The 12,663-nt window shown below is 33.0% G+C and overlaps 1 protein-coding gene across 1 annotated transcript; it reads right to left on the bottom strand.

Annotated features, from left to right (window-relative positions):
• Positions 1-2,469: 2,469 nt before the first annotated feature.
• Positions 2,470-11,902, bottom strand: LOC18603276 (uncharacterized). The gene is made up of 24 exons (XM_018119446.2): positions 11,711-11,902; positions 9,803-10,023; positions 9,605-9,710; positions 9,405-9,506; positions 9,173-9,229; positions 8,948-9,026; positions 8,506-8,653; positions 8,026-8,149; positions 7,781-7,949; positions 7,611-7,639; positions 7,228-7,376; positions 6,793-6,895; positions 6,550-6,645; positions 6,415-6,470; positions 6,198-6,321; positions 5,823-5,885; positions 5,649-5,708; positions 5,402-5,563; positions 5,202-5,275; positions 5,025-5,118; positions 4,706-4,842; positions 4,537-4,617; positions 4,276-4,381; positions 2,470-2,817 (listed from the first exon to the last, which is right to left on the bottom strand). The coding sequence occupies exons 1-24, from the start codon at positions 11,882-11,884 to the stop codon at positions 2,740-2,742; spliced, it is 2,592 nt and encodes an 863-aa protein (XP_017974935.2). The 5' UTR covers positions 11,885-11,902; the 3' UTR covers positions 2,470-2,739.
• Positions 11,903-12,663: the final 761 nt, after the last annotated feature.

The following is a 12,663-nucleotide window of genomic DNA, read 5'->3' as shown; positions in this document are numbered from 1 at the left end:
CTCTCATAATTCCCCCAATACATAAGTGGCCCCGGCAGCTGCTAATAGCCCCATCAGTGTTGAACTTGTGTTAAAGTTTAGTCTCTGGTTCAATATTCTGCTGGGAGTGAAGATAACAAATTTAAATTGAAGAAGACGATCTTATCTGCTATTTAGTTATTTAACTTTTTGGTTGTTTCAACTTTTTCTATTATTTAGCTTTTTCAGTCAAGTAACGTGTTAGCTTTTGTACAATTGCAGTAAAGGACAGTTGACAATTTTAGTGGCTGCATCTTGTGTTAAGCAGTTTTTTTTTTAATATTTTACCTATTTTTTTTATATTGTAAGTTGATATGAGACTTAGTGAATACAAAAAAATTAGCCTTCTTCACTTTTTTTACAAATCTCTTTTACTAGTTTGAAATGAGCCTTCTTCCTTGACCAAGATCTGACCTACAAGACTTTCTTTATACTTTTCATGAATTTCTTCAACTTGAACCACCCAACTGGCGGACGTTCCCATTTAGCCACTGATCTAGTAGGTTTCAACAAAACTGTAGCTTTTATCAGTGAAGGATAATTGATCATATCCGAAGTAACGGCATTCTCGTTAGGCCATCTGGACTTTAGCCCACCATGCCACTCCAATTCTAACAATATCCAGCACCTTAAGCATGTCCCAGCACTTTTCTTCAAAAACCATCTCATTCCTGTACAGCCAAAGCGGCCATATTATAGCAAAGAACTCCTTTTATTCACATCAGCACAGTAGTTATTCCAAGCAATTAAAAAAGAAGTGGGTCTGTTGGCATTCACCCAAAAATTCCCTAATCTCCTAACCATGAACACCATACCTTCCACGATTCCAAGCATGAGAAAAAGATATGCCCAACCGACTCAGCTTCCCTGTTACATAACGTGCACAAGCTAGCATCCCTCTGCACCAGATTTCTCTTGACGAGCTCCTCCTTGACCGCCACTCTACCCTTCATCACTTGCCAGACGAAGACCTCCGCCTTTGGGGGAGCCAATCTAGCCCAAACATACCTCCACAGCTCCCTATTCCTGTCATTGTTTTGTAAAACAGATCTGCAGAAAAAGTTAGGAGAATAGCAGCCATTTGGATTACATTTCCATATCAGTTTGTCATTCGTCTCAAGATCAAGGTGAATATGACCAAGACATTCCTTGACGTGAGCCCAATAATCTTTCTCCCAATCAAAAAGCCTTCTTCTAAGGTCCATCTGCCATTGCCATCCCCCATTGTCCCAGTATCCAAACTCAGAAACTTTACCAAATTTCTTGTTGGTAAGCGAAAAGATTCTGGAAAAGGTCGAACGAAGTATAATGCCATCAATCCAGTCATCATCCCAAAACTTTATTCTAGTGCCACTTCCAATCAAGTAACCTATGCCTACATGTAAAACAGAAGATAGATTCCACGAAGGGGTTAGTGGGCTAATGATATTTTTCCACATAGTGAAAGACCTACCCCTACCCAAATCAAAAGGAATGAGGCTTGAAGGATTCCTCCACTTTTAGCCATGATCACCTTGCGCCATGGGCATTCTCTCTCCTCACTAAATCTCCACACTCATTTGCTCAGCAGAGCACGATTTTTCAGTCGAAAATCAAGAAAACCAAGTCTCTCACACTCTTTAAAATTGCAGAGAGTCCCAGTCGACCCAATGTATACCCCGCCTTTCTTTCGACCCACTCCATATGAACTTTCTTGGTATCTTATCAAGTTCCTGCTTGACCCATTGCAGTATCTCAAATAAAGACATAAAATAAGTAAGAAGTGTACAGGTCCAAATGTCGCTAATTCAATAAATATTTAAATCTAAATTACGTGATTTTTAAAATTTTGAATATACTCATTCGATTTGGGATGAAATATCACATCTTTGAAATTTGAAAATAATTATGACATCTTTTATTGCATCTATGGACAACTGGCTCTTACTTTATATTAAAAATTTTGATTAGAATCAAGTCATATATCCGGTCATAGCAAAATAAAATAGATTCTTTAAGATGAAATATTACACTTTTAAAATTTAAAATAGTTATGACATTTTTCATCATGTCTATCAGGGATTCAACTCCTATTTCACATTAAAAAAATATAATTGTATAAAATTATATATCCCGTTGATAGCAAAATAAAACAAATTCTATTACTATAGGTTGAAATATAGAGTGTAATGATTTTATACATGTTTTAATTTTTTGACATAATTGTTTGGTCTGCTTATTAATCGAGTCAATTCCAACAGATTAAGGCCAAGAAGGGAAACGGATAAACAATTCTTACAATTCTTAAAAAGTTTATTTTAAGAAATAAACTTTCATTTAATGCGTTATTTTCATCAAATTGGAGAACAAACAGTAAATTGATTAAAAAAATCATCAAATTAAACACTTGTCTTTAAAATTTTCCAAATAGGAAAAAGTGGAACCTTTTGCTTTCTTATTCCTTGTGTTTTTTCTCCAATATATTCAATGAAAACATCAATATACTTGTACATTATAGAGAGATGCCTGCATTTGAAATTTATTTCATTTATGTAAAGAAGGTATGAAAGGAATCCATATATGTTACAATCATCATGACATAATGATTATATTCTTCATATATATTGCATCAAATTAATTAGTCTACCAAGAACAGGCAGATTATTTTCTTCATCGGTTCATATAAATAAAGGTGGGGAGACAAACTTAATTAGCAGTAGCAGCAGCTTGATCCTGGTTGAATCAATACGAATATGCTGAAGGGAAACCTTGGTATGGATCGCCAAGTGCAGCAAAATTGCCAGGGCGTGAGAAAACAACCTGCAATACGTAAGAAATTAATTCAACTCTGGGCTCGAAATTAAGATCTTAGACCATTTGCAGATCTTTTCAACCAGAACAACTTCATAAAACATGAATGATAGTATGCAACATAACATGTTAGTATAAGTTAATTAGCTATCATGTCATATTTAGTACCAAGGAATCTCAAACAGATTAAGGAGTGTAATTAAGAGCATGGATTCAAAAGCAATGGGACAGGCAGTGACGGAGTCAAGATTTTACATTTGGAAGGGTGAAAAATCGAAAATAATATTAAATAGTCATACTAGAAATTTAGTGTTTGACAATAATATAAAACAACTTAGACAAAAAAAAGTTCACATGAAAATTATACAAATAAATCCTGAAAATTATTCAAAGGAATCAATCTTAATAATTTACTTAAAAGAATTAATTAATATAATCATAAATAATTTAATAATAACAATAATCTCAATTTCTAGATAAACTTAACAACAAATAGAAATTAACAAATATAATAACAAAAATCTCAATAAGAAGCATTCTCTTAAAAAATATTAAAAACTATCAATAAACAATTCAATGGACAAGCAATTTTCTAAAATTAATAACAAAAATTAAATATAATATTAATAAACAATTCAACGAGGAAGCAATCTCTAAATAAAAAACTTAATTGTTCGTAAGAATCTAAGCAAAAAAAAAAAAAGCACAACTAATTTGTAGGAAAACAATCAAGCAATCTCTAAATAAATAAATAATAACTTACCTTAGATGCTTAATCAAATTGCTTTCAACAAAAAATAACTAAGATAATAAATCCTAAATCAAAATCATTAGGTAAAAATTATTAAATAAAGAAAAAATTTAAAATTGAAAATGTTAAAAATAAAATAAGTAAATAAACCAATCTTACTAATTATCATGATATGAAAATTGAGTTACTAGCTAAAAGTTTTCTACACAAATAATGTTAATAAGCCAAAAAGTGTAACAAAATGATTTTTTTTTTATTTTTATAGTATTTGGTTAAAAGAAAAGAAAACATGTGGTAGTTATGAGGTTTTGAAGAAGTGGGGTTTGAAAATAATTCTATTGCAATTGGTTTTATTTTTTTTAAAAAAATACAATTGGTAATATTTTAATCTTATTAAAATTAGTTGTTGACTAACTATTGTGCGATATTTTAACTAAATAAAAAATTATTATAGATATAAAATTATTAAATTTCAAAAAATAAAAATATGTTAGAAAAATTTTAAAACTTTTATAGAGGTGAAATTATAAAATTTCTAAAAAATAAAAGCGAGTTATAACAATTTAACAAATTATTAAAAATTGTCACTCCCCTCCGCTTCTGGGGGCAGCCTCAACGTTCCTACTTCCACAGGTCCATTAATACATTTCAGACAGATAAAGTCAACAGAGATGGTGCCAAATAGCAATTCATTTTTCCACTGTTATCATATTTACCTGGTAATCTCCTATCGTACGTGACTTAAAACCAGCTGCACAATAATCAAAATAATATTCCCATGTCCTCATGAACTTTTCATCGAACCCCAAGGCCAGAATTTTGCTGAGACGAAAACAATTAATAATCCCTCATCAAAATATATTACTTTGATAACCCTGTAGGAAAACCAGACAGAATCTGAAACCTCTACTCATATATACAACATTGTCTCTATGCTAATCAAACTAGGCATCTGTACAACAGAATTAGATAGGTACCTCTTGTTTTCCAGGAAATTTTTTCTCCAACATCTAAGTGTTTGGACATAATTAGGTCCTATGTTTTCCACATGTTCCACACTGCATTCATAGTCGTCAAATTAATTTATAGAAAAGAAAATGATTTAGAACAAAGAGAAAGTAAGGCTGAGCTAGCTAGAAAGTTGACCTGAGTCTGGATCCCGCAGCCATGGCTGATAACATTCTAGTCAGTGAAAGCAAGCATCCACCAGGGAAGATATATTCTTTCGCGAAGCCTGGGCTTCGTAGATACTCATGGAAAAGCTCCTCCGTAACCGATATGAACTAAGGAAAAATGACTACCGATCTTAGAGTCTCTACTATTAGCAATATCTTGAAAGGTAAAACTTTTATAACATGTTGGGCCTAATATTGTGCATTTTAGTCAATGCAGCACCAACAGTTAAAATCTCGAAGTTACTATAAGCTTGACACAGGCAACATTCCTGTTGCCATTTTATCATTACCTGAAGAACAAAAAGCCCATCCTTTGCCAGTATTGACTCACAGCATCTGAAAAACTCCTCAATATATTCATTGCCAACATGTTCTGTCATCTCACTGAAGAAAGCAATTGATAATCTTGACAATTGTTTGTCAACCAAGTGAGTACTTGATATAAATTTATAGGGTAAAGAATTTACCAACTAATGATCCTGTCATATTTGCATGTCTTTGGTAACTGACGATAGTCACAAAGAAGAAACTTGATGTTGTCCTGATGGCAGAATTTGTTGAGTTTAAACAGGAAGATAAGTGAAAGACCCGAGAAACAAAGTGCATATAGTTGATCACTATAGAAGAACAAGAAAATTTATGCAGATACTTGCAAGCTAGTGTGTACCTGAAGTCCGGCTTCCTTCACTTTTGCTTCTGCATATTTCAGTTGTTCCTCTGATAGAGTGACGCCAGTGTATTTGCATCCGGTTCTTTTGACAACTTCAATAGCAAAGTATCCCCAACCACTTCCGAATTCAATAACTTCATGCCCCTTCTCTATTCTTGCCTACATGTGTCAGAAAGGAAAACAATGAAATAAATAACCATGGCAAGGAACGGAAGAATTCCATGAGACTCTTATAAATTCTCACTTTATCGATCAGAGAAGAGATTTTTCTTAGCTGTGCAACCTTCAGGTCTTCGTTTTCCGCCTACAAATTAACATGATCATGACCATGTTAGAAGTTGAAGTCCCAACATATATGGAAGAGATTCCTTTTACTCATACATTGCGCAAGCAAAACCATAGAATCTGGAGTCTTGACCTTAAAAATTGCAGAGGAGTATTGCATTGTTACATCCATGAATAACTCAAAAAGTTCATTTCTCTGCAAATACAATTTGAAAAAAAGTGTAAGCTCTTTCTTTTGACAAATCCTGTCACAAACCGACATCATGGAAGTATGAACAAGAAGGACCTAAAGGCCTATAACCAAGGAAATCTAAAGCCTTTAAGCAAAATTCATCTAACCTCAGTAGCACAATCAAAAAGTTGAAAGTTTGTGCTAGGCCATTGAATCAATCCTTATGAAAAAGTTATTGAACAAAGTTTAGATCGCCCAAATGGAAATTAATGACAACAATTAAGAGGGTGAATATATTGTTCTAATACCATGAATTTAGGAGTTGAAATCACGTACCAGGTCATAATGACGAGAAATGTTTCTACGAGCCTGTATAAGAGTATTTTGTCTCAAGACATGCTTAAGGAAATACTTTGCAGATGATATACTAGCTGTGAACAGTGCAGGTGCCCACCAGCCCCTACAGAGATCAATTGAATCTCAGTATTCAATAACCACTAGATGTTGTTAATTGATCATGCCACTATCAGAGTTTATTCTAAGGGTTATAAACCTCTTCTTATTCAGTCCTGAGGCGGAAGAGTCAGACTCCCTGTTGGCAATGAATATCTGCAAATAAATCAAAGAAGATTCCGATGAAGCAAGTACCAACACAAGTTGAGATAGATTTGGCTAAACCATATCTTACCAGGAACAGATTCAGAAGACCTTCTTCTTTATCTTCGAACGAAAAATCTCCATGGATATATGCATCTGCAAGGCCTAAATCAGCTTCTGTCATAGTCTGACATAACACGTATATTGCTTGTCAGAACCATGCCAAGGTTTGTGCACCTTATCTTTAATAGAAACAACTAATTCAACTTGATATGTCATTCAGTTACAATGAAAATCAAATGTCAAACATGAACTAGGACGAAAGATTGTCTACCTTCCAGTAAAATTGGGGGTTGTGCACCTTCAGAACTGCTTTAAGAGAACATTTTTCCATGCTTCCTTTGAAAGTGAAAACGCCGCCTCCTTCCTCAAATAAACTGTTAATGAGACATGGAACATTGTAACAATACCACCATATATAACATTTGAAACTCAGTGTTCATGCCAAAAGACAAATCAACAATATATACAGTGAATGTGGAAGATAATGAGTGTTGAGACCAGGGCGCTCGAGAATAGAGACTGTTTAAAGTCAAGAAACAATCTGAAGTTTGTATCATTTATGGAAACCAAATTGATTAGAACTAACAAATACAAGTTGGTACGATACCTTGCTATCCAAGAAGAATGCAAAAATCAGTACAACAAACTAGAAGCTAGGTATTAAACTGGAAATAAGAAAGATGAGCAATTATTTTTTAGAACTCACATTACGCAGCCCATGGAAATATATTGTTGAAAAAATTTAGTTACAACAAGACGTGCCCCTGTTTCCGTGAAAGAGAGTGACAAGTGCCTTTGACTGTTCAGAACAGATGAATGCTTTCCCAAGATACCATGTGCAGCAACCATACCAGCCTGATAGAAGAAGTGATCCTCAGTTGTGAACTAATACCAGTGGCTCAATAAATTATTGAAATATGATAATGACACTAAGAAAAATTGAATTGCAGGAAACTTTCACTTGAATGTAAATTTCATATGCTGATGTTGAAGCTGTAGTTAGCATTGCAGCTTATACTAAAAGCATTTCCCTAACTGCAAGAAAAGTGAACTGTTAAATAATATGAGCAGAATTTAAGTGGTAGCTACCTTAAATTTGTCCTCATGGAAGTCATAGCCTGGAAATATTGTAAACAAATACTCAGATGACATTCAGTTGATATGATGCTTTCTCATCTTGAAACATAATACCCTTAGATGTAACCTAAAGATCTAGTCACCGTATATTCATCTATTAATTTCATGAAGAAAAATCTCACCACAGAACCAGATTCCTCTCTTCCCCTGAATCTGATCAAGCTCTAGTGAAGCTTTTGATGCAGCAATAGAGGGAATTAAAAGGCCAGTTGACCACTTAAGCAAGGTATTGTTTGGTGTATGGTGTGGATTGAGAGTCACAAAAAATTGCAGACTTGTTTTCCCAACATTCTGCAATTAGAGGTTATAATAATTAGACCATTAAATCATTTTAAAATCTAGTTTATGCAGAGAACTTGTTGCAAACCTGTAGCACATTTAGCCAGTATGTTAAGCATGCTTTGTCTTCACTACTTCTGAGAAAGTTCAGTGCACTCCATGCTGATCGATTCTTGGGCATTAAATTACTATCGCGGTGAAGGAAAATATCACTGCCAACAGAAGCAATGATCAGAGTTTCATACACCTTAGTAGCCTTTCCATCAACAAGTTACCAAAAGAAGTAGTAATCTGTAAAGTATGGCACGCTAAGGACGATCAAATCAACATGTACTAAATTGAATTTCAATATGATGATGTTTTTCCTTTTGAAATTTTGTTATAGAGCATTTAATCTGCAAAAGCCATCAGATATTATCATAGTTCTTCAGTATATGAAAGTGCACCATGCTCTGACAGGACCAAAATTCGATTTATTGTCATCTATAACAATATGAACTTTGTTATCAGAAGCTGTGATAGATTAGAATGCATATAAATTTCGAGATGTAGGCATATATTCTGGAACCTGGAAGAATATTGGAATGCACCCAGTATTCTCATTTCTTCAAATGTTGCTTGGTTTCCTAATAATGCCAGGGCCGAGGGAGCATCGACAGCCATTATGCATCCATTGTATGTTTCTTGGAAGCCATCTCCACATACCATGATGCTACCTGCTAACCCCTTTTTACCGTTATCATTGGAGGTCCATAAAATTGCTGATAAAGAAAATGCCTTGCATCCAAATGACAATGCCTAAAGTTTGCAAGACAACGCTCAAAGTAAAAAAATGTCATATTTCTGAGATACATATCGAATCATAGATGGTTTTCACTTTTCATGTTCCTTTCTCTGTCACATTATTTGTTTAGATTTACTTTCCCGATATTATCCAATGTATCAGCAAAAACTTACTGACATAAAACTTAACAGAGAAAAGCTATATGATAAAGTTTTTAAGTACTTACCATTATCAGCAGGCAAAACAGAGTGTACTTGACAGCCAAGTTTCAACTGACAACCTCTACTCTCCAAAATGTCTCTAACCTGATTTTGTTATTACCAAAAACGAGTTGGAAATATAGTTAGTGTACAGCTAAAGAACTTCAAGTTCTATACTGTTTTACACAACCTATTCCACAAATAAGATGAATAGGGGAGTTGGAGCAGTTCAATAAGCTAGAAATGTGCACCTTTTTCACAAAATATGAATGCCTTTTGATAGTCAACCACTGTGGACGCCCAAAAAGCTACAAATGGAAATGCAAACATAATCAACAAATCAAAAAAAAATTTCTGTTTTGGCATGAAAACTACAATGGCTTTTAGACAGGAAGACGAGACTCTGTGCAAGACGATAGGTATAGCTTGCATTATATTCACTTTATAGTAGTTCCTATTTTTGAAAAGCAAAATAAAAAATACCTGAAACATATGGTGACTGCAACAAAGTGAAAGAGTGGAGAAGGCTGAAAAGTTCAAAACTTTTTGTGTGGAGCAGCACCATATTGAACCACATATGGGACCCTGAAAACATTTCAAAATCTCAATTGATTTCCAATAATTGGGTTAACAAAAGCTCAAGAAAGTTGGATGAAATCTATGAAAATTCTTCAGCAGCTCACAAGAAAAGTGTTCTGAAATGTTTCAGAGTAACCCCTTGACTTTATAAACTGCCCCAATGTTTCATTGCGATCAATGTCTGGATTGTTCTCAAGCATATGAAGATAACTGCAATAGAAACCAATGGAGCAAACTTTCAATACTAAGAAAGCAACAAGGTGAAGACTGAAGAGGTAATATTATAAAAGAGAAAGATTCACCTAATGGCATCATCCCTGAACTTGATAATTTCTCTAAGGACTTGCCAAAAGTAGGGGTTCAACATGTTCTTTCTGTGTGCAAACAAGCTTGAAAAACCATGATGTGTGCCCCATTCATAGCCATGGCCTAGCTTGTCATGGCTGACAGAGAATGACACGTCGGATGCCTCCACATCAACTCCAAGTATATCAAACAACTCCAACATTGTTGGATACGTTGCCTGTTAAGTTTACCCAAAGCATACCAAATTAATTACCCTTTTTACTAGCCCAAAATAAAGACAAAATGATGTTCCAGTTTCCAAAGAAAATTCAACAAAAGAGGGCATAGTGGGCTTAGCAATTGGGTTGTGTGACTAGACCAATGAAAAGGAGTCCAACCTTAAGGTGTATGAGCAACTTGCTAGTATTGATTCTATGGACATTTTAAAAAATAATTTTTTTTATAATTTAACTATTTTTAGTTAAGTTAAATAAAATTACTCTTAATAAAACTTTCTTATATCAACTGCACATGATGTTACACGTCATGTACAAAAATATATTTCACATTATGTATTAAATCTTTTTATATCAAATGCACATAATGTTACACGCCGTGCACGTGATGTTACACGCCGTATTGAAAAAAATTATTGTTGTTACACATCATGTACAAAAACATGTTACATATCATGATTAAAAAAGATTATTACATGTCATGTTCAAAAAAATTTTTATTTTTACACACATGTTTAAAAGCATGTTATACGTCGTAGTTATAAAAATGTTATTACATACCATGTTGACAAAAAATATTATTATTACACGTCATGTATAAAACCATATTACACACAATGTTGAAAAAAATGTTGTTATTACATGCCATGTTAAAAAAATATTATTATTACACATCATGTTTAAAAAATTTTGTTATATTTTAATACCTAAAATATTGTTGTTACTTACGAATCAAAATTTCAAATCATTTCAACTCTCTTCATTTCTTTTGTTTTTCTTTTATGATTTGGCATCAATTAAAATGTTTTTAGCATGTTCTCATAAATTAAAATACAATTTTCCTTATCTAAAACGCTTATTTTAGTTAAAAATCAAAAAAAAAATTCCCCTTGACACTATAGATTTATAAATTTCAAATTCTTGAGTTTATTAATATCTAGGTCCCGAATTTATTCAATTAAAAACTATTTTAAACATCTGTGATCATTTTTATCACTTTAGTTTCATCCAAAACATCTAAAAATCAAATTCTCCAAATAGCTACTCACCACAAGTATATTAAAATCATCTCTCGGTGTCTTAGAAGCACGAGAGAGAAAAATCGAGAGTACAGCAGACAGATGTTGATGAGAGAAATCAATAAAATTAGAGAGAACTCAATAATGAGAGAGAGAAATCGAAAGCAAATACATAAATGGAAAAAAATTGTGATGAATAGTTTAATTTATTTAAAATAGTTTTAAGGATATTTTTGTTTAAATCATTGTTAAATATGGCTAAAAACAATTAATTTTATTTTGATAGCTATTTTTGAAATCAAGTTATGAAGATGGTAATTTTTCACAATTTTCCCTTTACTCTATCTTGTCAAAAGTAAAAGTAACGTCTAAATATACGATGCTCCCCTTATTATGGAAGTCACCTAAGTTATTATAAAGAGTGTGTATATATATATATATATTGGTTAATATAGATAATAACTTGATAATTTCACTTTATTTTTCATGTCTTGCATGTGTTAATTATATATTGATCAATAGGTAAGATTAAAAAATGACACTCAAGTAGTGTTGACTAGCTAAAAATATTCGATCAACATCAAATTATAAGAATATGATGGTTCTTTTCTATCGTTTTGTTTAATTGAAAGAGAAGTGAGATAAAAGGAATGATGAAGGAGAAACTTACAGGATTAAGAAACAAGAAACCAAGGTCTAAATCAATGGCATGGAAGTTGACAGTCTTGGCATGGCCACCGAATTGGTCCTCTTTCTCATAGACCACGACGTTAACGCCTGCTTTGGCAAGAACATAGGCCGAAACCAGCCCTCGAATCCCACCTCCGATCACAGCAAACCCCATCTTTCCAACTCTAATTACAACTTCAATTTATGCAACACCTTTCACTCCCTGCTACCCTGCAATATCTATCTCAATTAACCTTGTGAAAATTAATTTTCCATGGAGATAAAAAAAGAATGAAAACTAATGAAATGCAGGCATATTGAAGAGGCTTGAAGCTGAACCTGCAGGAAAACTTGACTGAAATTTCTACTTAGTCGAAAAAACGAAAAGTTTGATGGTTGCCAATGAACCACAGTTGGTTCCTTTAAACTGGCAAGCTTAGCTAGCAGCTGTTCATGTGCATTAATAGCTACTGAGTGAAATTAAGTAAATATATACCTTATATATGTTATAAAAAATTCACTAATTTAGGCTAATTACAGCTCTCCATTGCAAAATCTTCAAGCTTGTGCTAAGATATTGAATTATTTTGTTATGTTTTTTTTTTTTTATTTAAACTCGGTTTGATTTTCGAAACTTAATTCAAGTTCAAGTTTGACTCAAAATTTTCAATAAAATTTTATAAATAATAAGTGTCACACATTTTGTCTTATTTATACATGTAATAATATTAACCAAATCAAAATTTAAATAAATTCAAAACTCATTTAAATCAAATATATTAATATGTTCAAATTCCAATAATTCAACTGGACCTGATTTGTTCGGTGGAGAAAACAAAAAAGATTACAAAGAAATAAATGACTTCCCCACATGTTTCACATGGCAATTTCATTACAAAAATAGTAATCTTCAGGAATTAATCTCCTTAATGTATGATGAAGAAAAACCTTGGC

This window comes from Theobroma cacao, chromosome 4 (genome assembly GCF_053813885.1).
Source record: "Theobroma cacao isolate CCN51 chromosome 4, ASM5381388v1, whole genome shotgun sequence".
In the NCBI taxonomy this organism is placed as follows: Eukaryota; Viridiplantae; Streptophyta; class Magnoliopsida; order Malvales; family Malvaceae; genus Theobroma; species Theobroma cacao.
The sequence above is the reverse complement of the archived record's forward strand: the minus strand, read 5'-3'. Positions and strand labels throughout refer to the sequence as shown.